Source organism: Gouania willdenowi, chromosome 17, assembly GCF_900634775.1.
Source record: "Gouania willdenowi chromosome 17, fGouWil2.1, whole genome shotgun sequence".
In the NCBI taxonomy this organism is placed as follows: Eukaryota; Metazoa; Chordata; class Actinopteri; order Blenniiformes; family Gobiesocidae; genus Gouania; species Gouania willdenowi.
Genome location: NC_041060.1, coordinates 23,886,493 through 23,912,939, shown reverse-complemented (window position 1 = coordinate 23,912,939; position 26,447 = coordinate 23,886,493). Strand labels below are relative to the sequence as shown.

The 26,447-nt window shown below is 39.2% G+C and overlaps 2 protein-coding genes across 3 annotated transcripts in view; one reads left to right on the top strand and one right to left on the bottom strand.

Annotated features, from left to right (window-relative positions):
• The window catches only part of LOC114478780 (cadherin-12-like), a 35,833-nt gene extending 11,234 nt beyond the window's left edge, over positions 1-24,599 (bottom strand). Inside the window, exons 1-7 of the mRNA XM_028472059.1 lie at positions 24,534-24,599; positions 9,124-9,584; positions 4,211-4,335; positions 1,607-1,776; positions 996-1,115; positions 755-922; positions 443-630 (exon numbers count right to left, since the gene is read on the bottom strand). Of these exons, the coding sequence (XP_028327860.1) occupies positions 443-630; positions 755-922; positions 996-1,115; positions 1,607-1,776; positions 4,211-4,335; positions 9,124-9,375 (1,023 nt within the window). The 5' untranslated portion in view covers positions 9,376-9,584; positions 24,534-24,599. The remainder of the gene's footprint in view (positions 1-442; positions 631-754; positions 923-995; positions 1,116-1,606; positions 1,777-4,210; positions 4,336-9,123; positions 9,585-24,533) is intronic.
• LOC114478779 (stress response protein nst1-like) lies at positions 12,755-20,380 on the top strand. Of its 2 annotated transcripts, none has more exons than XM_028472058.1 (4): positions 12,755-12,872; positions 13,815-13,908; positions 15,960-16,047; positions 19,495-20,380. In XM_028472058.1, the coding sequence occupies exons 1-4, from the start codon at positions 12,797-12,799 to the stop codon at positions 19,627-19,629; spliced, it is 393 nt and encodes a 130-aa protein (XP_028327859.1). In that variant the 5' UTR covers positions 12,755-12,796; the 3' UTR covers positions 19,630-20,380. The 2 variants fall into 2 exon arrangements, with proteins under 2 accessions (XP_028327859.1, XP_028327858.1); XM_028472057.1 differs by lacking the exon at positions 19,495-20,380 and adding an exon at positions 16,166-16,684.
• Positions 24,600-26,447: the final 1,848 nt, after the last annotated feature.

The window sequence follows — 26,447 nt, the reverse complement described above, 5'->3', positions numbered from 1 at the left end:
AAAGGATAAAAAACAAACTAAAAATGGACCAAAAACATATTAAAACATACCAAGAACAAATTAGCAGCAGACAAAAAGGACCAAAAACCAAAAAAAAAAAAACTACACCAAAAACCAAATAACAGCAGCCAAAAAAGGATCCAAAACTCACTAAAAACAGATTGAAAACAGAGTATAAATGGTGTAATGTGCACAGACTGAGTTAAGCAACACTCCTTTAGTTGAATAATGACAAGTTTGCAGCCATAGGCTAATACTGACGAGGCTCATTCAAAATGTGGATACTGTATGATGAGTGTCTTCATTAGTGTTTTAAACCAACTGGTGATCATGTTAACTGGTGGCTCAGTATGAGTTGTGATCAGCAGTGAGATCAGGAACCAGTTTGATCAGTAACCAAGTGAATCTCCGACGTTGCTCAGCTGTTCACAATCAGACCTACCTTCTTCACCAGTATGACTCCCTCCTGACTTTGTTGATGGGAAACCACATCAAAGGCATCTCCGTCATCTCCGGGGATGATGGCGTAATCCACCCACGCGTTGCTTCCTGTGTCCTGATCGTACGCTTGGATCCGACCCACGGACGAGCCCTTAGCTGCGGACTCCGGCACATGCAGATGGAAAACACCTGAGGAAGAGATCAGCACCAAAAATCGCGATCATATCCTATCGATCTGTTTTTATAGATATCGGCGAGATCTGTTATCGATGTGGATCGGAGCATTGGTGTTACATTGTTGAATAATATTTACCTTTGGTAAAACGTGGCGGGTTGTCGTTGACGTCGCTGAGGCTGATGTTGATGGTGGTGGTGGAGGCCAGTCCACCCAGTTGACCACCCATGTCTTTGGCCTGAAGGAGAACCTGGTACTGCTGCTTCACCTCCCTGTCCATGTTGGCCAGAGCGGTCCGGATCACTCCTGGAGGAAGGTATCGGACCATTGAGGTCAAGGTCACTGTATGTGTTACTCAGTGAGTTGAGGTTTGTCTAACCTGTCTTTGCGTCCACAGAGAAGTAGGGCTGTCCCTGGACGATGCTGTAGACAATCCGAGCACTGCTTCCATACGTGGGGTCATCAGCGTCTGTGGCCGTGACCTGAGTCACAAAGGTTCCTGTTCCAAACATCAAACCTTTACCATCACGAGAAAGTGGATCTATCTATCTGTAAATATCAGAAGCGCTGGAGAAATCACATCTAGGGCTTTCCTTCACAGTCTGTGCAGCGGCTGTTTCATATTCCATCTCATGCCCTCATTTAGGGAAACTTCGAAATATTTTCCCTCCTTTGCAGACAGTAAAAGTGCTGGATTGCGTATTTGGTTTAGTTTTCTTGATGTGTTGTATATTTTTGTCCTTGTTTTGTAAGTTGTGTTGTGCATCCTGTTGTGTATCTTTTCAGGTAAAGGATGAGGAAACTTGAAGATTAATCTTTGTGTTCTTCCACGTATTCAGTGACCAGTCCTGTTTGGATTAGCTTAGCATGTAGCCGTGTTAGCTAAGAACGGTAAATGATTAACGGGGGTGTAGCAAAGTTATTAGTTGAAATGAATTCATTGACTTTGAAACTATTGTACGTGTGCGTGTCGTATTAAGTGTCTTCTACCTGTGGGGGACATCTCTGGGACGCTGGCGCTGTACGGTCCGTCTAAAAAGCGCGGCTCGTTGTCATTGATGTCCTGAACCTTGATGATGAACTGGGACTCTGGTTCCAGAGCGAGGCCGGTGTGAATGTCCACAGCCTGAGCCTTCAGAGTGTAGAAGGCCTTCTCCTCTCTGCCACACAGAGCAGTCAGAGCAGCACTTCACTTATACTGCAACTTCTATTACGTCTGATCACACAATGAATTAACACATAACATCAACAAGTTCTAGAACACTATTTTTCATTGCACATATTGGAAACAAATGATAAAATAAAAAAATTAAAGTTTAGTGAATCCCTTCGTAGGTCACCTACATAGGGCAGGACAAAGGTATGTTGAGGTTTTACGTGATATCGAAGAAGGAAGAGTTGTTTACATCACCTCTCACACAAAGGTCTGAGCACCACTAATCTCTCCCAACATCACCATCAGCAGCATAAGCTACAACAGAAAGAGTGTATCAAACTGCTTCTACAACCCAGGCCCTGAAGTCCATCCAGGCTCCTGCCCCGCTACACAACACACTCACATGTGCTGTCCCTCAGAGAGACACAGGCTGTGTTTGAATTCACTAACGTAATGACAGAGCTGTTTCAAATTAGCTGTGAAAGATAACAGCTCCGGATCAAGAATCGCCTTTTCACCAAATGATGATATCATTGTATCAGAGCGATGGGGATCACCCTCTCGCTATTTACTGTATGTGTTTGTTGTGTGAAACTCGGCCTCTTTTCCTGTTGCATGTGAGGTGGGATGTAGCGTGTGATGAAAACTAAACCATCCTGTATCCAAACTGGGAATAAATCTTTGAACTTAATTATACGGGGTCTGGTTAAGATTTGAATACGTTTTGTCAGGTGCTTTTTGAATATCTGTTATAGGCAGGTGAACTATAATTGCTGAGAGTACTATGAACTACACACTTAATGAGTATATACTGTCTACTATTTACTATTAATATGATTAGTATGGGAACCGTTCCCACTGAAGTTTACTTACAAGTTTCCCAAGATGCATTTAGAACCTACAAAAACAAAAACCAGTAGCTAGCTGAGGCTAAATATCTCCGTTGATTTGCCACCTTTCAAAGTTTTAAAAACATTTTAAGTGAGAAAGTGACCAAGTAGAGTATCAACATGTGGTCATTTGATCCATAAAACTCGCGGAAAACACATTTCATGCCGACATTTCTGAGAAATTCGGAGACCTCCCATTGTGCTGCTGACAAAACTTCCGGTTGACTTCAAAACAACAGCCCTATTTACAAAAGGGTTAAAAAACTAATGGAAGACAAGAAGAGATGGTTTTGTTTTGGGGATGTTTGATTTTTAGCTTGAAACCGGTCCCAGGACGATTTTACATTTGGCTTGCAATGCATCATGGGGCGGATATGTATGACTAGTGTGCCCACCGTGTATACTTAGCTGATGACTGAGAGCCTTCCTGAACCTGAGAACCGGGCTTTAAAGCAGAACTAAGTAACTTGCTCTTAGCGCTCCCCCTAAAGATCACTTTGATTATGTCGTTAAAACTCTGCACCCCCACCGACTGCCCCACCCCACAGCTACATGCGCACCTTTGCTCTCCAAGACATTTGCAACAGATCACTGAAAAATTCTAATACAACAGTGACACTAAGGGTGCTTTCACACATATAGTCCCATGTGACCATGTGAACAGTATGAGGAAGAGAGACAAGTAAAATAAATGAATGATGTGGAAGTAATACAGAAGGGAGTGTGGACATGTGTGCGTTTGTTTGTGTGCTGACAAAGCACCTCTGAAAATGGATGGATGAATGGATAGATAAATAGATAGATGGATGGATTGATATTTGTGTGTGTGCTGCCTGATGGAGCGCTGGGTTGCGAGTGTGTGTGCATGCCTGTTGCGCAATCACACACACTGTCGTCGCGGCGCCGCAACGACAGTGTGTGTGATTGCTGCTGAGCTGTCACTGCATGGAGTTGCTCCTTTCCTCAGACAAAGGTCTTCTCTGCTTTTTTTTTCTGGCTCCGCCATGATATAAGTTTGAGAAAAGTTAATTAGTAGACAACCGTGTGCAGCTGGTCATAATCTAGCATTAGTTTGTATTGGGCTGCCGTAAAGCAGTACGTCTTGCCACCAGGTCAGAGGCAGGAAAGTTGCAAGTGCTGTTTTCTGGCCAGAGACAGCGGGGGGATGAAAGACCCCCCAGTCACCCATAAACTCTTGTATTACCCTCACAGGGACTACGAGAAGGATTAATTAAGGTGAAAAAGTTACTTAGTTCTGCTTTAAGCATCGATAGAAATCACTCCAAGATAATCTGATGCCACTACAGACTATGGAGGCCTTAAAAAGGCCTAAACACTTTTGAAAATAAGTTTTATAATGTTGAAATGAGTTCATGACATACAGAGAACCTGCAACTCGCTTTAATTTTGCAGCCCACATCCCAGTTTGTTAGGTGAGGCTGTCAGCTCTCTGCCTCACTGTGTCTCATCTCTATAAATGAACAGGAAAGTCAGGAACTCAGCAGCTTATACTGGAATACACACGCTAATGATTGTCGATGAGCTGACCTGTCCAGTCCAACCAGTGCGTGGATGTCTCCTGTGATCTGATCGATGGTGAAGATGGATCCAGCTCCTTCTCCTGAAAGCGTGTACTTCACCTCGCTGTCTCCGTGGTCCATGTCTGAGTGCAGCTGTGGAGGAATCAGACTGGGATTAGAACCACTGCTATGGGACTGTCCGCTGGAAGAACTGGTTAAACTGTTTGAAAGTGGCAGCGTCTGAGGTCGTATTAAATGTTGATGTTGGTGCAGCACAAATTTAGTGGGTCAGTGTTCTGAGAACAGATGCTGTGAAAACTGTTGCTCAGATGGTGCTGATGGTTAGTGTTAGGGTTGGACTGGTGAACATGTTGTCTCATGACTGCTTCTTATATGTTGGTGTTCTGGCTGAACTTGGAATTTTGCTATCATGCGACTCAATACTTAGATGGCTGTAGTGGTCTGTTAGTGTTACAGTTAAACTAGTAATCATGTTATCTTATGACTGTTTCCCAGATAATGCCGAAGGTCTGCTCAGGTTAGGGTTGGACTGGTGATCATGTTGTCTTGTGAATGTCTCTTAATTAGATATGCTGATTTTGTAATATTACCAGGGCTGGCCTTCCGACAGGCAACACAGGCGGCCGCCTAGGGTGCCCTCTGCTGGAGGGTCACCAAATTGCACCCCCCATTTTTAAAAAAAAAAATAATAACTTAAAAAGGTATAATAAACGTGAAACACACCCTTTACAATCACTGTACATGTTTTCTCTTAATTGAATGAATTAATATTAAACATATGTAACTATATATATATTGTGTTGTTTGCACATTGTGTTCTTTGGTTTTAAGATGTGTGTTACTAACTAGTAAAATCAAACAGGAAAGTAGAAATTTTCTTGTACTGAAACTTTGACATCTTATTTTAACTTTTGATTGCACTGTTTATAGTGCATTATTCTGAATTTTAAAATGGGTTATATTTTTTTTTCTTCAATGGTTTGTTGTGTCGCAGAATTGCATTGTTTTGTCTTGATATTTAAAATAAATAATAATGTGTACACACTGTGTATAGACTTGAAGAAAAAAAAAACTTTTTCTATTTTTACTAATTCCCAGGGGCGGGAGTGTCAAAGTCCACTCTTACCTAGGGCACTGAATAACTTAAGCCAGCCCTGGATGTTACAGTTTGATTAGTAATCATGTCATCGTATGGATGTCCTCAGATGATGCTGAAGGTCTGTTGTGTTGCAGTTTGGCTGGTGTTCATGCAATCTAGTGAATGTCCCTGACTAGGTGCTGAGGGTCTATTTGTGTTATGGTTCAACTGCATTGAGGCATGTTTTTACATGTTGGTTTTTTACAGCCTGGAGTTTGTCCACATGTCAGAGGCAGTAAATTACTCAGGCTGGTGTGATTAATTTGCAGTATGCGCTAACAGCTCGCTCACAGTGTGATTAGCACTGCGGGAGGACGAAGATGACCTCACACCACTGGGAGTCACAGCTTTGAGGGTGAAGCAGGTTTAAAGGCTTAACACGGGGCAGGAGTCACACTGAGCACTTAGCAATTAACCCCCAAGCCTAACAGACCACTTAGCCAATGTGATATATGAGCTAATCTCACCAACACACGTCACCCAAACCTGGATTCTCCTAAAAGTCCTACAATAAAAGTAATTAGATACAGACGGTTCCCTTTACAGACATGTGAAGAATACTGTAGATCTGTTCCTGTCAAAGTGAAATGACTAAATGTACAAACATGAACCAAATGATTAACTTGCAGCTGTTTCAGTGGAAAGATAAACAAAGTGGCTGTTTCATTTTTCCTTCCAAATATGTTGCATATTCCAGGTGAGGGATAAGCAAACTTGAAAATGAATCTTTGTGTTCCATGTATTACAGATAGTGAATGTCGATACCAGCAACAACAACCACATTTTTGGGTTAGCCTAGCACGTAGCAGGGACGTGATCAAAGGGTGAAGAAAATCTGAGAAATACAAAAACAACTAAGTTAATCATTCCAGCAAGTTCATTTATTTATTTATTTATTTATTTTTAATAATGTGTTAAGGTTTAATTTATTCAGACAAACTCTGAACTTTGATCTTCTGACATGTTTCGACTGCCAACTGTCAGTCTTCCTCAGAAGCATCTAACGATCTACTTCAGTAGAATCGGAGCTTCAACATCAACAGCGATGAAGGAACATTTTTACTCTCCCACACCCAGGCCACGCCCAAAAAATAACTCATAAGGACGCAACAAAGCAATCAGTAGATGCTTTGAAGCTTTCCTTATGAAATATCTGGTAAGGATACATCAAAGCAATCAGGAGATGCCTCTGAGGAAGACTGAGATGACAGTAAATTTCAAAGTAAACAATTAAGTTCGTTGAACATCTGCATGAAAACCAGGCCTTCATGGATTATTCAGTTGCAGTCTTTGTTCCTGCTGATGTATGAAAGCTGAAGTTTACTGCATAAAGCTGAGTTCATGCAAATTAAATATGAGTTGTCGTCTTATTTCTGCAACAAAAGCTCGCTTTGATCATGTCCCCTTAGTGTTAAAGGACGTCTCTCCTCCTCTTCAGTTTCTCTGAGTTAACAAACATCACAGCCAAAAGGGAACTTGCCTGCTCATCCACAGTTTAAAGTTTGCATGAGGCTTCAGTGGGTTTATCTCCTGTTGTTAATGAGCTGAGGATACAGAGAGGGCTGCAGCTTCAGCTCACAGGGAGGAGCTGTCAGATTTAAGGAGGCTGTACGAAGGATGTCATCTCTGTGAAAACCCACGTGTGCACCAAACTAATGGGCTCCTTTCCAAACATCCTTAAAGTAACCTTTCTCTGAAGGACTGTTGTCACGCATGTCTCTGAGGGTGAGTGCTCTCTGAGCTCTAAATCCTCTGCTGCTCTTTCATTTAGAGCAGCATCGATCACACAATGCCTGTCCAAGATCCTCTGAAAATGGTTTGATTTTACGACTCCGATAAACAGTTTGAAGCCATAAGTGGACCTGATGTATTGCCCCGCCACTTTAGCATCTGACCCAGCTCAGTCAGCAATGCTATACATGCTAAGCTAACCCAAAACATGTGGGACTGGTTGCTGGTATGGAAGTTCCTTCATAGTCAGTGGAAGACTGCACATTTGCAATACGTGGAACACAAAGATTCATCTTTAAGTTTCTATACCCCTCACCTGGAAAGATACACAACATGAAGGAATATGAAACAGCTGCTACACAGACTGTCAGAAAAAGCACCATACGGCAAAAAAATGTATTGGCAATATTACACAAAAGGCGTGTACTACGAAGCTGGATAAGTACAGATGGACGCTCCAAACTTCCTTATAAATCTCTGTATTCTGTCATTGTTTGCTGTCTAATGTGGCAGTAATAGTTTTAAAGTATAATGTTAAGAAATGTCCCGGTCTCCTGTTCTATCTCTGGGCCATGTTTGCTCGGAGAGAAGTGGTCATGTGACCAGGTACATCATGTTTTGTGATGTGTATTTGCTGATCAAGTGTTTCCATAGCACTTTTGCAAGACATTTCAATATCAAAACATCTGAAATTCCTCCTCATGAAAGTGTAAAAACTTTTAGCGATTTTTGAGTGTTTTTTTTAATTTAGGTGTTTCCATTACCAGTTTTTATTATTGCGCATTTCCAAGGGTAATCTAAACCCAGCTTCTGTCAAAGAGTCCCTGTCCTGTGTCACTATTGCGTATTATTGAATTAATGAAAGAATGAACTTAACTTAATCCATCTGTGATACGGAGAGTACCCGAGACAGGCTTTATCAGCTGAGTGTAGATTAGTCTATCGATAAATGAAAGAACTGCATTTATCCATTAATATTCTTTCTTTCCTAAATGCAGCTGTCAGAACTGCATCAACCAGGATCTTCTAGGAATGGGCAGGTCGTTTTCCAAGAGAACTGATTGGTCAGGAGGCGGGACTTTAGTAATTGCTCACATCTTACCCACTTCATAACCTGGTCCTGACCAGGTTTGGTGTTCAGCCTAAGTTACTATGGTGATTTAGCCTGGTAAGATGTTAGCCAGCGTCGTAGTACAGGACACACCGAATATATTCCGGAAGTTTGCACAATAAGAGGAAATCCAGCTTCATAGTACGGGCTCAAAATGAGAAAGCACGAGAAAAACAAAGCATTAAGACACAAACCTTCACAGTTACTGTCTGCAACACATAGAATGCATATTCCGCAATGGGAGAAAATATAATTGAATTCCCTTGAATAATTTCGTTTGGAAAGAATATGAAACTGCTGCTGCATATACTGTCAAAACAAGCCCTGAAAAATGTGGAGAGGATGTTTCTATTATTTTCAGGTAAACAGCTGCATGTTAATGTACCTTCATGTATGATCTAGTTCATGTTTCCCAGCAGCTTAGGCTGCCTGGTCCCTAATTAAGCATAAGATGCATCATTTTGTAGTTGGAATAAGAACACACTCACAAATAAGCTGGACTTATCCAAACCTGAAGATAATAAACCTGTGAGTCTGTCACTGAGGACCCCCCATGAAGGTGTCATGTTGTGACACAAATCCAGGTCATTTGATTCCTCAGCCTCGCTCTCTGCTCTGCTCCTGCAGACCTCCTGCTGGGGAAAACCTGTTCCCAGTCTGTGAGGTGCTGCTGAGAGACGGTTTACTAAACCCCCCCTCAGCGGCTTTTCAAAATAAATCAGGAATGTGAATTAAATCTGGGTTTTTTAGAAAGCTTCTTTATGCTGAGACCTTCAAAGACCAGCTGAGGAGATATAGGTGTCCTCCTACAGCTTTGGTTGTGTTGGTTTTGTTGGTTTGCTTTTTCTCCAGGGACTGAAGATAGGAATCTGCTCTTTCTTTACACTTGCACATGCACATGATTGTTTGTTGATGTGTCTGCTGTGTCATCTGTACTTGCCTTTCCCACGTACTGGGGTTCAGGTCCTAAGTACTCCTCCAGAACAAAGAACTGATTCCACACCCATCCACGTTTGTTGCGGTGACCCTGTAAGTGCCCGTGTCTCCTCATCCTGGTCCTGCTGAGTTGCTGAGTCCTCCTCCTGGACGGTGTGAGGGTACCCTCAGTGTTTCTGCTGTGGAAGGAAGAGCTGAAGTCCAGCAGCAAACAGGATCCCAGCACCAACAGAGGGACACATTTCCTCCTGATCATCAGGAAAGGTGGTCACTATAGGTCAGGAATGATCAAACAATGTCCTGGAAGGCTTTTATTTCCAGCGTTGGAGATGGCATACATCCACAGTGAGGAAGCATCCGTAAGGAAGATTAAATCCCAGATGTAACTAAAACACTGATGAGGAGAAGGTGTGATATTCACACAATGTACATCCATTAGGTCTCACCTCTCTGCAGCCTGGAAACCTGTAAGAAAACAACACAGGGAGAGAAATCATTCAGTGTTTGATTTGAAGTTAACCCCTCAAAGGATAAAGCAGGAAGGGATTCATCCTGGAAATCATTAAACAGTTCCTTTTAACATAAGAATCAGACGCAGGGACAAACTAATATTACAGCACCTATGCAGAGATGAACATATGTGTTTAAGATGAAATAACGGCAGATTAAAAGTTCACACATAATGCATGAATACATATTTTAGATTGAAAGGATGCACATGGCTATTAAAAACAACTATGGAGCACACAAAATGACAAAAACAAAGGAGGGTATACAAATCGGACTTTCCCTGCCTCCGATCTGGTGGCAAGACGTACTGCTTTACTGCAGCCCAATACAAACTAATGCTAGATTATGACCAGCCCTGTGGCTACACACTGTTGTCTACAAATTCACTTTTCTCAAACTTATATCATGGCAAAGCCAGCAAAAAAAAAGGCAGAGAAGACATTTGTCTGAGGAACGATGCAACTCCATGTAGTGAAAGCTCAGCAGCAACACACAGCAATCACACACACTGTCGTCACGGTAACAGGCACGCACTCACTTTCTATTAGTTTATATTTTATTAATTTTTTTTACTTTTATAGTTCAATTATTTTCTTTTAGTTTGATTTCTTTTATTTTTTAAAAGCAGACTGAAATGTCTTCAAATGCCCAGCTGTGCAGTAGATGTAGAGTTGTGCTTGTTAGCTCTTTGAAGTGGTCCAGTGTGTGTGTGTGTGTGTGTGTGTGAGAGTGTGTGTGCAGGGCAGTGATCCTAAAGGCACAGACAGCAGTCACACACACTCAGGCTCAGTGAAAGTGTCTCTGCACACACAGACAAACCCACAGTGACGTAGTCAGCCTCACTGAGTGCTTGAGTGCTGCACACACCATCTCACTCCTCCTATTTGACGGTCGGCTTTAAAGTTTTACTCGATTTTTGTCTAAAGTTTGGGTTGTTCTTTAGGAATAATGTACGTTTTTGATGTTTGCATGGATGAAATGTCATTTCATTAGCATGCAAGGCTTATGCTGTGAACATGCAGGCTTTGTTTCAAACTGCTTTCATTTAGAACCATAGGTTCCCAAAGCGGGGTACGTGTACCCCCCTTTGTGCTCAAATTGTCATAAGAGGGTACGTGAATAAAAATTAAAAACAGCATCACAACATTGAAAACTAGAATACATAAATGGACCAGCAGCCAGGGGCCTTCATGCATTGCCACAAATGACACATAGGCCTCTGTATGACTACCCCTAGTTGTGAGCAAATTCATGATATGGTCAGTCTAGCTTAGACTTATGTGACTTCATTGATGGATTTACGCCTGTGATTATTTTGATTAAGATGTTTTCTTGTGTGCATACAGATAATTACTATTATTATTATTATTATTATTATTATTATTATTAGATACAAACAAACAAACACAAAAGCACATATAAAAAAATCAGTCACATTTTAAAATGCACTTATACCAGTGCTTCCAGAGCTGAGACGTGCACTGTTTGTAATGTTCACCAGTACAAGAACAATGTTATTTTCTGAGTCATTTAGCCGACTGATAAACCTATACATTAGATGTCTCAGTGGAGCATGGAGAGTGTTCACACGGGCAGTCACAAACATTTCTCTGGCACTAGTCCCTCTAGGCATTTTTAGCAGTATTCTCAGTGCATCATTATAGGCCACTTGTATTTTTTGAAGGCTCACTTTTTTATACTTTGTCCACAGATGTGCAGTGTACAGCGGTGTGCAGAACGCTTTAAAGGTGCAGTCCGCAACTCTCAGATCCCTGCTCTCTTGCCCTGCCTCCAAACTTTCCAAAGTCCCTCCCTCAGAGGAACTAACAAGCTAACGTTAGTCCGAGAGCAACATCACAGTAATATAACATGCTCTGTCAAAAGCATATTACTGCAACGCTTCTCTCTCTCTCTATGTGCACAAACCTCAGCTGCAGCAACAGCACAGTGTCACTTACAGCAGCCCAAACGGAGGCTGCTGTGCACACATGAACAAACACATGCACCACTGAGTTCTAGTGTAACAATTACAAATCAAACATAATGTAAATCAAGCAGCAGTAATTACCTTTAAAGCAGAAAAGTTGCTAATTCCATCTTCTACTCCTCCAGACCATACACTGTAAAAATGACGGCGCTTCAGGCCTTGGAAGAGGACGGGGCCTGTGAGCAGCAGCTGTCAGACAGTCCATCAAACACCATCCTGGCTCTGATTGGTTCTTTTTACTTAGTCGCTGTGTATTCTGGCAATCTGCCAAAGGCTGCAGGAGGAGCAGGGGGAACTGCAGCAGCCTGTTTTTTTTTTTCACACAAACTACTAGTTTCATGTATGGCTGTCCTTACAGAGTGACAGCTTTAGAAAATATGACAAAAAGTCACTTTTATAAGAGTTGCAGCCTGCACCTTTAAACAGAGTCAGTTTCACTCCAACAGTGCAGTGCCCAAATTTACTAGACAAAACATTAGCTTGTTTGTACAACATGCAACACTGACAATAATTGTCTTCGTCATTGGTCAGCTGATCTGTCATCACATGTTAATTGCCAGTTAAAAATCAGGAAAAGCCATATATATATATATATATATATATACCTACACTTTTTGCATCATTGTACTTGACATTGTATTGTTCTCCATTATGTAGAACACACATTAAGGCGCTGTTAAAAACCAGCTGAGCTCTATGGAAGCCCAAAAGATTAATAAATAAATAAATAAATAAATAAATAAATAAATAAATAAATAAATAAAAACAACATTTTGAATTAAATACCATTTTGATAAATAACAGACAAATATTTGTTAATATTAACCAATGCTCATATTATTAATTAAATTGTAAAATAAGGTAATATTATTATGAAATATGTTTTACTATTCTTTAATATCGTATTATTATTATTTTATTATAATTAAATATTCCATAATGATTATTTTAACAATGTCATACTTAAAATAATGACTTTTTATTCATTTTCCAAGATTTTATTAAATAAAAAACCGTTTTTTACAAAGTTAATTTTTATTTCATAATGTCCTTTTCCACAATAGCCTTTTTATTTCATTATGTGGTTTTTCAGCACAAAGACTTGGTCTGTCAGAGACGTAATACTCATGGACGGTAGGTGGCGGTATGCGCCTGACAGCTGTTTGCAACCCGCCACAAAATGAAAGAAGAAGAAGAAGAAGGGATGGTGGATCTTGCCGGTCCAAGCCAGCAGTTAGAGGGAAATAAATACAAATGTAAGTTTCTGGTGTATTTGTATGTTATGTGGTTAAAAGGTCATCCTGACACCCCACGGATTCAAGGAATAGGCAGTTTTTAAATGCGTTAAGGGGATTTGTGAGACGCTTCACAACGTGCTGCTGCTTGCTAATAGCTAGCTGCAGGCTCGCTTTTTCTTCTTCTTCGTTTTTTTTAAATTGACAAATAAACAAACATGGCATTTTCCAATCTACAACAAAACATCAAAACCCAGAACTTGCCAAGGGAACATCAACTAAAAGCTTTGATTTGGTAAAAAAAAAAAAAAATCCATGGAAAACAAAATAAAACAGGGAATTTCGTCCGTACATATCTGGGGGAAAAATCACATAAAAAGTGAAAGCACAGTAAGCAAACATTAACCAAAATGTCATTCATTCAGAACAAAAAGATGAGCCAAAAAATAATAATCATAATAAAATTTAAAAAAAAAATAACAAAAGTAATATACAATAAAGTTCATGGCATTTCTGTTTATCTAGTTCAGTGGGGACATTGTTTTTTTTTTTAGAATATCATTTTTTTTTGTGCTTTTACATCTTTTAGAGTGTTTAAAGTTTTCATATATAAGTTAAAATTCGTTGAAGACAGCAATTCATTTGTGGGATGATTTTAGTACTCTATTTTTGTGGATAAAGAATTTAGCTAAACATAAAATTAAACAGTTCATCATTTTTATTTTGCAAGATCATACTAGAAGTGATGTCATCTCTAGATAATGCTGGAAATAACGTCTGCCCACTACATCTCTGGTCTTTTTAAAGTATATTATGATTATGCATTTAGCGTATTTTTCAGGCCAGGCTCTGTAGATTAATTTTAATTATGGTTATGTGGGTTTCTGTACCATTTGAGTGGCCTGCTATGATAGTCAAATGAAGCTGTATAATAATGCTGAACATGATTGTTGTTTTCCAAAGGGACTGAAGAGGACACATGTCGCCTCATTATATGGCGGTCTCAGAATGAATACCTGTTCACGGGACGTAGAAACGCGGCGCAGAAAGGTTTTGAGTAAGTAAGAAAGTCCTGTCATACAAATGTCTTTTTAGTTCTGTATTTTTTTATTTTTTTTTAGGCAGTAGCTATTCGTACGGTTGCCGTATCACTATACCAACATTCTATCCATATGCAGCACCCCTCATTGGCCGGTTTAGGTCACGTGACTATGACTAAACCTAACCGTAACTCTAACCCTAACTTTAAAAGTTCTAACTTTAAAAATTGTTGCGATATAGGGTTATAACCCTTAACCCTAAGACGCTACGTACATGTACTTTGGTAAATGTACCAATAGCACCGGGGGTTGTCTGTACGGCAACCGTACAAATAGACACTTACATTATTTTACTATTTGTAAAATATTTGCGTGCTGCGCATGCCTCTGCTACACAGGATAACAACAACAGCACGGTTAGCTCAGCATGTTGGCAGTTTTACACAAAGAAAGAGAGCCAATGATCGCAGTTTGTAATTCTTGTAACGCAGGAATAAGCCTTGGTGGAGCTGCAAACAGAACTCTACCTCATTCATCATTTAATAAACCACCACACCGCTCAGTATGCAGCATTTGAAGCTATAGTAGTCACGCTAATGCTAGAGCTAGCGGTAAACAGAGCCAGTTGTCCACTGAGAGCGCTTTTTATGTGAAAAAATCAAAGTTACTATGAGGAAAATGATGGAGTTCATGGCTTTGGATATGAATACAAAGCTTTCACTAATGAGCAAGTGACTGTAATAAGTGTGAGAACAACTAACCTGTGTCATGTTTATTCTGTTATTACCTTTTGACTTGATGTTACACATGCTGCACTTTATTATTTCTGTAGAATGTTTGACTTTTAGCTTTTGTCCTGTCAGCTGTTGCAAGTTATTTTTAGAATAATATTTTTACATTTAAATATCTACAAAGCTGCTGCATTTGGACCTTTTATATTTTTGCACCACAAGGAAATTTAAAACTCAGGACACTTTATTGGTGGTTTAAGATGTTTTGTTAGTTTGTCCTATAGATTATTATATCATTTACCCCAAACCCTGTGATTTTCTTTATTTGCTAAACTAAATACTGCTGTACACTTTTTTTTTAGTCAAAGAGCTCCAAACAGGTTTGCAGTGGAACCTGTTGGATACATTTATAATTTTTTTGTTTTTAAAATGTGAAAAATTAAAGACTAAAGAAAGTGATATACAGTAATTTAGTATTTTGGACAGCAATGTTTTAAGCTTTCAATTTATATTTGAGATAACTACCTCATGTGCAGTTAAAACAACACATTTGAACAATACCTGTGTAACAATTAGGGATGTAACGATTAATCGTAAGGCAGTTAAAAATCGATTCGTAGGTATCACGGATCATATCGATACCCTGAAAATTGAATCGCAGTACTTTTTTTAAACAGCAGAGGCTGTCTATTTCTCCTTCTCTTGTCCAGAAGCGTAGGCGGCGGGCGGAATCTCCTACTACTCTCTTTCTGGCCGCCTACTACTCTTAAACATGTTCATAAATGATTCCTTACAACTTTAGCACCGAAAGAATATCTGTAATATTACGTGAATATCTGTTAAAGTCAGGTTTTTCTATTAGCTCTGTGTGCTAGCACGTAGCATCTCTTCTTCACTGCAAGAATATCTGCATGCCAACTGCCCTCTGCTGGTCCAAACAAATATCTGATGTAATCACAGTCTAGTGACTGTTTTTTTTTTTTAAAGTCCAATTGTTAAGGCACAAAATCCATTTTCAGTTGCAATTTTAAAAAGAAAAAGAACTATTATACAGTTTTGCATTATTTACTATAGAACCAGAATTTAAATTAATAGGCTTCTTCTTCATTTGTATTATTCCTTTATTTATTTCAAGATTTATTTTTAGTTAAATTGCATTGTTTTGAATAGTTTGTCAAGAGATTCTTTTGACAGTGAAAAATAAAAGGAAAGTAGTACAGTATTTTCTAAAAGCGCTAAGCAAATAATTTGCCTTGCTTTGACTTTTCTCATTAATAATCACAGAGAATATATTGAAACAAAGGCCACTTTTCCTGTTCCAATCCTGTCATGTTTAGGACGTTCATCAAGGACCACCACCTGGAGGGCAAAGTGGAGGCGGGTTGGGCCAAAAAGAAATGGGAAAACCTCAAACAAAAATACAAGGTTAGTTCAAAACACAATAGTTTGGATTTATAGTCTTTCAGTTTGTCCACAGTTTACAACCAGAATGAACACGTACGCTCTGTGATCGTTAACAATGAACCATTGTGCCGTTTGCTAGGAACTGAAGGCACCAAGGACAGAGGTTAGCACAGAGGGAGGAGAGACGACTGCTGCCACTTGGAAGTGGTTTGATGCCATGGATGAGGTGATGAAGTATAGCCGCGCCAAACCTCATCACCTCAGCGGTGGCAGCTGTGGTTTCTCCTCTAAAAGAAGAGAAAAGAAGGATGTGGATCTACTGGCCTTTTTGAGGGAGATGGAGGAGAGAGAGGAGCAGAGAGAAAAGAGAGCAGAGGAGAGAGAAGAGAGAAGAGAGAGAGAAAGACGGGAAGAGGAAAGACGATACATGGAGAGGAGAGAACGAGAGTGGAGAGAGTGGATGGATAGCAGAGCCAGGGAGGGAGAGGCCAGAGAGAATGAAAGCAGAAAAAGGGAGGAGAGAATGATGGCACTCATAGAATCTTTAGTCAAGAAATGATTTAATATTCACTGTTAGAGTTTTTGTTGTTTATTTAGTCCTGTTTGATACATGTTGATGCACATTCTGTTTAATAAAATAATGTTAATGCAATCAGCTGTTGTGTTCATCAATTTAATTAGGCCACAGTCCCGTCCCCCTTCAGACATTTAACCTGAATCCATGTACTCCCTACTCCTGCACACTTAAAACACATAATAATGTAATGCCATATACAATGTAACCCTACAGTAAAATGTGTTCCTGAATGTTACATAACCCGTTGAGGAATAATATATCATTAAAAAAGAATAATAAACAATAAAACATCTTATTCAGAATTATCACTTGGTTTATTTAATTAATTAGCCTTCTGGCATTTTCAGTGAGGAACAATCATTTTTTTTTTTGGTCAAATAAATCACGCTGGTTGATTGAACATATACCCAGTGCTTAATTTGTAAAGTATCAGGTCCCGGAACACCGGCCGTATGTTGTTACGGCAGTAAGAGAGAGACAAAAATGTCACGGAATAAAACAAATTTAAAGCACTTTTTGCAAACTAAATGAGCCAAAAATATCATGTGAACACAACCAACCAATTAACCTAAATGTTTAATAAAAGAATGATGAATCAGCCTTAAAGAAGCACGGACAATCGCCCGTTACGGAGCGCATCCACTCTTGAGTGACAGCTGTCAAATCTTCCACGTTTCAGCACCAAGGACAGCGCAAAACCACCGCTAATTTAACCACTCTCATCACAAAGGTCACTGAACTTTCAAAATACAAAAACCTGCAATAAATATATGAAACAAAATATGTGCTTACGTAAACAACCATGGAGAACTTTGTATCCTCACAACTTTTTTTTTTTTTCATGTTTCACTGCCTTGTCTTTCATAAACCTAGAGTAGCAGCTTATCTTAGCTTTGAACTGAGCCACTGTTCAAACGTTCCTGCTGTCAGTGTCCATACCAGAACTTTCTCCTTCTCTCTGTCCCTGAATCCTCCTCATGTCCTTGGATAGTTCTCCTCCTGTGTCCCATCTGTTGGAGGCAGGATCTCCTGCATTAGCATCTTTGCTACAGGTGCTGCTACTCGCTACGCTAACGGCTGCTGTCTGCCGCGATTTCCACAGAAACAACCTTTACCTCAGGCTCATCTTCACTTATTGACTTAAAAAAGCTCTTTCAATCCAACTGCCTTTTTTCTTTTTGCCTTTTTCTACCATCTTCCAAGCTGACAGAGAAATGATTTTAGCGCAAAATCAAAGTTTAGATGTAGCGTGGGCGCCGCCTGATTTTTCTCTTTTTTCCTCACTCGCGCTTTGTTTTTACAGTATTTTATAGTGTGTACAATGACATTTCTAGTCATTTCAACTCAATAAAAGACACTGCTGTCGAATAAGTGCAGGTCAAAATTTGCAAATTAAGCTGTGCATATATTAGTGATACAACATACTCATCACCCTGAAACTGTGAAATACAACTTTAATGAGAAGGGTTTGGTTGAGAGGATGTGCACAAGTGCAATGTTTGGCTGAAATCTAAAAACTCTCTCCACGCAAAGTCTTTAGTATTCATGTTTGTCAGAGCTGAAAATCTACTTTCACACTAGTACGTAGTGGCAAACGGCATCAAAGTCGTGACGGCACGTTTGGCTAGCGCAAAGCATTGTAGCTCTTGTCATATTTGCACTTTTTTGATAAGATTGTTTCTGTCACCATTAAGAGGTCGTCTTACAGAGGCCAATGTGTAATTTGTGGAAATGCATGGAGGCTCCTGACTGCTAGTTTCCAATGCTGTCACATTTTTTTTATTCACATAGCCCCCTATGGAAATTTGCTTACCTCACTTTGGGAACAGAGTAATTAAGCAATGGCACACAAGGTCATGCTGTTGTGCTTACTGTATATTCAGCATGACCTCATGCGTGATATTTACCTCTTATACAGCAGTTCTACAACCACATTTTATTCATCAACAGTATTAAGCAACAAGAAATTATGACTTGTTCATTTAATCATTTATTTTGCTGCGCCAAATACAAATAGTTCCACAACTGGAAGAAAGATGAGGCTGTTGCCAGGCAACACATAAACGGTTATTAGAATGCCATAACAGTGGAGTAATCATGTCTAGGGATGTCAAGATACAACCTTTTCATTTCAAATATGATACCGATATTGCAGCCTTGCGTATCGGCCAGTACCGATATTGATCTGATATCAGCATGAATCATACATACTTGTTTTTATTTTTATTTTTGAATTTTATTTTTCTCTCTCTTTAGTAAAAGAATAATAATTACTTATTTTGTAGTGTGGAATGTTAGAAAAGGCTTGATCTAGTGATGTTAGTCAAACAGAGAACAATAGTCAGCAACAGTAGGGATGAGAAAAACTGACCCATTTATTATTAAGCAATTAGTTACATAATTTTTAACCTTCAACATAGTATCTACAGTATTCTACAATTGAATAAAATCAACACAAAATTAATTGAAAAAAAAAATTAAAAATTTGAAAATCCAGAAATTTCTATCTGATATCCGATATTTGTCTTCAGGCTAATATCTGCCCGATATCGGATCGGGACACCCCTAATCATGTCTGTAAAAAGTCCCAGTGCTGTTGTTACTCTATTTCAGCACTTGAAGAATTCCTCTTTTCCAAACAAATGACCTGTTGTCTAATATATTATAACCAATATCTCAAACATACATTATGAAACGATTGGAATTATAAGCTATAGTATTAATATTGTGGGATGATATAACAGGATCAAAAATGCAGAAATTAGCAAACTATTTACAGAGAATGTGGGAAAAAATAATGGGAACAAACTTAAAACTATTTACAGGCTTTGAATGAGGCTGAAAATCAACAGTCGCCTAAGAAACAATTAACAATGATGGTGTTTTCTCAGCACAGGGACAGTGTGGGGGGCAGACACTGCAGCAGCAGCAGCAAGGTGGTCCCTGAGTTTGTCCCCAGATTGCTGGACTGGCACAGGAGCCTCCAAGTCTCTACAACTACTGGCTCAAAATGTCTCCATTCCTGATGCTGAGGTTGTGCAGGAAAAGACAGGCAACGATGGCCTCGGGTACAAAGTCCACCTTCACAATCAGGGCCTTCAGGAAGATGGACCACCACCTGGTCTTAAGGACACCAAATGCCCTCTTCACCACACACCTGGCCCTGGACAGTCTGGCATTGTACCTCGCCTCAACAGCATTCTGGACAGGCTCAGGGACTGGGGTGAGCAGATTTATTGTAAAGGCAAAGGTACCCACCATCGCCATTCAGATGCCAGCCTGGAGGTGGGTAAAAAAAGGGATGCTTCTAAGCACCCGAGCATCATGGATACTGCCAGGAAAACCCACAACGGCATCCAGGAAGTGACCCCTGTGGTCACAGAATGGACAAGTTTCCTTCCAGGTGGCTCTATGCACGCATGGCACCCATCGATACTACCTGATACCCTCTTGAAAGCTGGGGCGCCTGAGAACTGTTCAAAACCAGCCCCAGTTTTCTGCAGCTTAGTGTTGTTGGAGAAGCAGATGGTCATCCTGAAAATCCCGTGGAAGGGTTTGGTGGTCTTGTGGACCATGTCATAGCATGTAGGATGTGACGCTTGCCAACCAGTAAAGGAAAACCAGGACTTCAAGCACCCTCCCCCATCCATGAGGTTATCTATGGTTGATCTGGACAACCTGAATCCTTCCTGAGGTCACGTCTTTCAAAATACAAAATATCAGTTTATTCTGCTGCATGGCCCTCACACAGTAACCTGTAATAAATGTGAACAAAAATATTACTTGTCTTTATTATGTATTGAACTACCTGTATGTGTTGGTGTTTATCTGTTCTATTTATTGTATTACAACTATTACATTTTAAGTATTTATTACACCTACTGTACATAAAAGTATCATTATAATACAAAACTTTGCTATGAAATGAAAATGTGGTGATGTCACTTTTGCAATACTAAAATAGACTTACTTAAGCAGAGTAACCAAAACGCAATTGGTTACTCTGCTGATTAACTACGAGGTGACGGATGGCTCGTCTTCATCTTTGGCGTCTGTGGACAGTCATCAGGGAATGTCTATTATTATTATTTATTATTATATATACACGTTTTACAGATTGTCGAGAAGTTAAAAGAGAATGCAAAATCGTCCTGGGTTTGGTTTCAAGCTTGTAATCAAACATCGCCTTTTCAAAACAAAAGCATCTCGTCTTGTCTCACATTAGTTTTTTCTGTAAGTAGGGCTCTTGTTTTGAAGTTAAACCGAAAGTTTCGTCAGTAGCACAGAGGCGGCCAATATGGAATCTCCGAAATGTCGGAATGAAATGTGTTTACGCACGTTTTATGGATCAAATGATCACATGTTGATATTCTACATGGTCACATTCTCGCTTCAAATGCTGTCAGAACTTTCAAAGACAGTGAAACAACAGACTATTTAGTTTATATATTTAACCTCAGTGTGCTTCAGGTTTTTTAATCGTAGGTTCCAAATGCATTTTGGGAAACTTGGAAGTACACGTCTGTTGTGCTCAGACGTCAGTCATCAGTTAACATGGCCTGTGGATTTGTAGCTCTTTGGAGAAGATCAAATGGCTCCTCCCACTTCATGCAAACTGGAGTTAATATAAATGACTAATCATCACAAATATCTCAGAGAGACATTCTCTCGCCTCGTATTAATGTTTTTAAGGACAATAATATGTTTAAAAAGTTAAAATGACTTTGGAGATGTTAGAATCCTAGAGGAGACGCTGACGGAGAGAAAACCTAACCGTCATCAATCATCCACTGGAGTGGAACCAGACCAGCATTCCCAGGTGGATCCTCACACTGTCACTGTGATCCTACCTCATAATTATCCATACCATACTTTTCTTTCCATTCATTTTTCAGAAAATAATAAATTGATTTAACTAATCTGGAACCAAACAATCTGACACTGAGAATGTTCATGTACATACCTTTAATTTAAATGTTCTCCTGCACTACTTATCAATGCTCTACTGCACTATTTTCCTTTTAATATTATTATATTTTATTATTATCTTTCTTTTCTATTATTTTCCTTCTTTTTATCTTATTTTTTTATTTTTATTTTTTTTATTTTTATTTTTTATTTATTTTTTTATTTTTTTATACTATTATTATTATTGTTATTATTATCTTGTTATTTTATCAAGTTTGCACATTCTAGTCTAACTACTGTTTATATTTATACTTATGGTTATACTTATTATCATCTTTTCTAGTTGATTGTTTATTATTGAATGTTTTCACTATTGGAGAGAGCACAGTTGACCGAGTCAAATTCCTCGTGTGTACAACATACACTTGGCGAATAAAGATGATTCTGATTCTGATTCTGATTCTGATCTGATTCTGAGACTTTTGTGCCTCACTCATCCTGATGTAGATCCTGTTATAACGTCTGGAAACAGTTGTTCCAGACATGGGCAACATGAGGTTCTCATCAGTCTAATGTAGTGCTCTGACTCCAGATATACAGAAAAACATACAAAAGAACAACAAAAATGACTCCAAAACCACACAAAACAATAACAAATGCACATAAAGACCACATGCCACTTGACATGCAAAATAAAAATACACAACATGAAATACACGAAACGTAAACAAAATAAAAAAATAAAAGTAAACAAACAAGAAAAACACAGAATGGTGACAAAAATATACAGACTATTATTTCTTGTATTATTGATGAGATTGGTAGTTATTCTGAATGCTGACATGAATTTTGATGTTGTGGCCCTTGGATCAGATTAAATTGGATTTTTGTGGCCCCTTGATATAAAAGTGTTGGAAACGTTGGTTAAAACTGGTGTTGGTTAGTTAGTGAACGCCTCAGTGTTAATCCTGACTCCCATCTGTGCACCACCCATGTTTGAAGTTAATCCTGCTCAGGAAGGATCCAAACTGAATCTCCTGAGGAACGTCTGTCACTACTTTTACCTAGTTTGATTAATCCTCACTTCCAGCGAGGGCCACGTCTCAGGGGTCCGACAGTCTGTGCAGTGGCTGTTTCATATTCCTTCCAAAACTGTTTTTTTTTTTTTGGCCAAATTATCAGTTAAAATTGTCTAATTAGACTGATAAATACATTGAATCAGACCTTAAGAGCTTCATCTACATTAAATCTGATGGATTCATACTCAACAATCCTTGTGGTTTTGTTCTTTGTTGAGAGCTCACATTAAAAACCAGGAGATCGATTCCATTCAATGTCCCCACAGTAAGAGAGAATAATAATATAATACATTTTATTTCAAGACACTTTTCACCAGCCTGAAGAACACTTTACAGTGTGATAAAACCGTACTAATATGATGCAATAAAGTAAGAAAAATCAAGAAACATATGAGAGAATGCAGCTTAGAACATGTGAGTTTGTAGCTTTGATTAGAAGAGGGGTAAAGAGTTAACTGGTTTACTCTCATGCAGTAAGTATTGTCACTTTTTAATTCCATTTTTAACATCAAATAAGATCAAAACCAGTAAAAAAAACTTTCTGCTAAAAACAAAAATCCTAAGTTAGTACAAACAAAACACAGAAAATGGAAAACTATTATTAAACCTGTCTAAAAAACTATTTAAAACATCATAAACCCAACAACTAACCAGTCCAAAATAATTGAAAGTCATTCAAAAATGGGTCCAAAAAGCATCTTAAAAAAAAAAAAAAAAAAAACCCTCTCAAAACAAGTAACAAACGAGTAAAGAAATGCTGTTAACCTAGTTTAAAGTTAGTCAAAATAAACTACAGTTAAACTATTATCAAACTAGTCCAAAAACTATAAAAATGTGCTTAAAGCTAGTTCATAGACAGCATATAAATCAGGCCAAAGTTATGGCCAAATCAATACCATGTAATCAGGGAAAACTATTCATTAAAATCGATGATAAATGTTAAAAACAAGTAAAAAAAAAAAATTGCTGCTAAACTAGTCCAAAGTGTGTCCAAATTAAATACTGTAAAATGTAATCAAACTACTCAGAATCCATTAAGTCCATTTTAAAACCAGCTCATAGAAAAATTAAAAAATAGGCCAAGCTTCTGCTAAACTAGTCCATACCATAGTCAGACACCAAAGAGACCAAAATAATGACAACAAAACTGTAAAAACACAAAAATGTCAACAAAAAGGCAACAGGTTATTGATGTTATAGTGAAGCGTGGCCTAAACTGTCGACAAGTGACTACAAAAACACAAAAAATGACCACGAAATAACAAAAATGACTTTAAAAGCCACAAAAGAAAGCCGTCAAAAATTGTAAAATGTGTTCAAAAAATAAATGACAAAAGTTACAAAAGAAAAGATGAATACACAGAAAAGACACAAAACCACACCAAAGACGCACAACAACCATGAAGAGTATTAGACCAAAACCACAATGTAAAAAAAAAAAAACTGGACCAACTGGACCCATGAACCACAAACTAAGCTGAGATTCGGCAAAAAATACAAAAATCCCAACAGGACCAAAACTGGCACTCAAAAGATCAAATATTTGAATTAGCAAAAATAAAGACAGGACCCATCCACACAACTCGAGAACCTGACAATATAATACAGTACCCTGAAGCCTGGAAAACTACTCATAAACTGTCCAATAAACATCAAAATCATCTCACAACACCAATAAAAGATAACTATCCTGAAACCAGTGAAAACTAACAGTGAACTGTTCTTAAAATCAATATAAGCTATAACTACAATATAAACACTATTCAGAAACTTGTTGAAAATCATCAAAACCAGCCCACTAACCAATCAGTAACTGCCCAGTCATGAATAGTTCCTAAAGCATCACTCAGTCCTCCCAGAGATTCCATTTTAAAGAGCCAGCAGTGAGGTCAGAGAGGAAAAACCAGTACTCTGAGCTAATGTGTGTGAGTTTGAATCCTTACCTGTTCACCAGCGTGTCCCAGTGGCCTACTAACCCTCTTAGTGAAGAAGATCAGCACTGCTATCAGAGGAAAAAATCCCTTTACAGCTCGACCACTACTGCTCCAGTGGACGATAAGAACCAGAGAGTGATTCTTTGGCTCCTTCAGCTTTTCTATCTCTAAACATCAGCAGCACAGTCAGGATTATTAAGTGATCAATGAAAGCGGAGCAGTTGCCTCTCAGAGTGTCCCTGTGTTTGGACTAAACCCTCTCCTCCTCCTTAAGTCGCTCCTCTCCCTCTCTGAGTGTGTGTTTGTGTTTCTCTCATCGCTGACTTCATCCTCCTCCTCCTCCTCCTCCTCCTCCCTCTAATCCCTCTTTTCATTCATCCATTACTGCACCGTCTCCACCAACCAGTGTTCATTTTCATCATAGTTTTTGTCAACTGCATTTTTAAGTGACAATAACTAGACTGTGACTAATAATGAACCAAAACTATATTAAAATATAATGATGTTTTCATTAACTAATAAAAAAAAATTTTGAAAACAAATCAAAAAATGCATAAACTCATATCTAATGGAAAACCAATGGACATAAAGAATATATAGGTACGACTTGTGTGATGTATGAGTATCTGAAGCGCATTCACAGCGCAATCAAATATAAGTAAAAATACTTCTTTAAACAGGCCTTTAACATCCATTAAAGGGCCCATGTTAAGCTAAATCAACTTTTCTGTAAAACTGTTATTAGGGCTTCATACACAGGCCCAAAGTGTTTTTTTCATTGATTCCCTCAATCGTTAGTTAGAGGGTGATTTACTTATTTCTTACTGCAGGGTGAGTCCAAACACCTCGTTCCAATTGGATGACATGTTCCCACTTTGATGACGAATTTGAGGCGGCACTGAGCTGGAGAAGCTACGCCTCCAGGAAGCTCTCTGCTACTTTTCACCCATCTCCATTTGTTCTAAGAACCCCAAAAACATAGTGTTTGAGGTTTATTTTCCCAAACTCACCTGTTTTCCAGAGTTTTAGCCTCTGAAAAGTGACTTTCTGATCAACTCTACACAAACAGGCTGATTTGTGGCCTACTTATGCATATTCATGAGTGGGCGTGTCTATAGACAGGACACTGACTTCCTCCTCCCCGCACGGTGACGTAGGGCCAGAGGACGGCCCGCCCTCCTCCCACCCACTCCGTAGCTGAGCTCATGCTGCTTTATAAACATGAGACAGAGCATGGGGGCGGGGCATTCACCGGTACATACATAGACTGTAGAAAATACATACATAGCACTTGCGCAAAGGATGCTGAAATGCTCACCTTTGTGGGCGTGTCTGTTTACATGTCAATCACGGCAGAGAGCTTCCTGGAGGCGCGACTTCTCCAGCTCAGTGCCACATCAAAATCGTCATCAAAGTGGGAATGCATCATCAAATTGGAACGAGGTGTTTGGGCTCACCCTGCAGTAAAAAAGGAGCCAAAGATTGGTCTGAAGTCAAACCCTTTCTGATTGGTTGGTGAAAAGCTACCGGAACCCACACTAAGGCGGTTTTGTAGCCCATCCGAAACACCCCACAGCTGGCCTGACCCTGCTCATTCGTTCTTGAAGCTCTTTTTCTCGGCTCTCAGACACTACACCCAGTTCCTCTTTGTCTCTCCACAGCTCTCACTTTGCTCTGCTAACGGGATCTCTTTTGTGTCGAAGTTCTGCCTGTATTGACGTCACAGCCCACTGGTCCATCAACTTGCTGGCCAGGTTTATAATAATAATGATTTGGATTTTTACAGCTCTTTTTCAAGGAGACTCAAAGAGCATTACAGAAGTTACAGAACTACCAGTGGTGGTACGGAAGCGTGGCTGCCATTTCGCGACTACAGCCCCTCAGACCACCACCAACATTCATGCACAATTCATACAAGGCAAT

Excerpts from the sequence above, each read along its gene's own strand:
- LOC114478779 (XM_028472057.1), top strand. The coding sequence starts at position 12,797 with ATGAAAGAAGAAGAAGAAGAAGGGATGGTGGATCTTGCCGGTCCAAGC. Across the intron at positions 12,873-13,814 it reads AGAGGGAAATAAATACAAAT|GGACTGAAGAGGACACATGT; the intron begins GTAAGTTTCTGG and ends TGTTTTCCAAAG. Across the intron at positions 16,048-16,165 it reads ACCTCAAACAAAAATACAAG|GAACTGAAGGCACCAAGGAC; the intron begins GTTAGTTCAAAA and ends GCCGTTTGCTAG.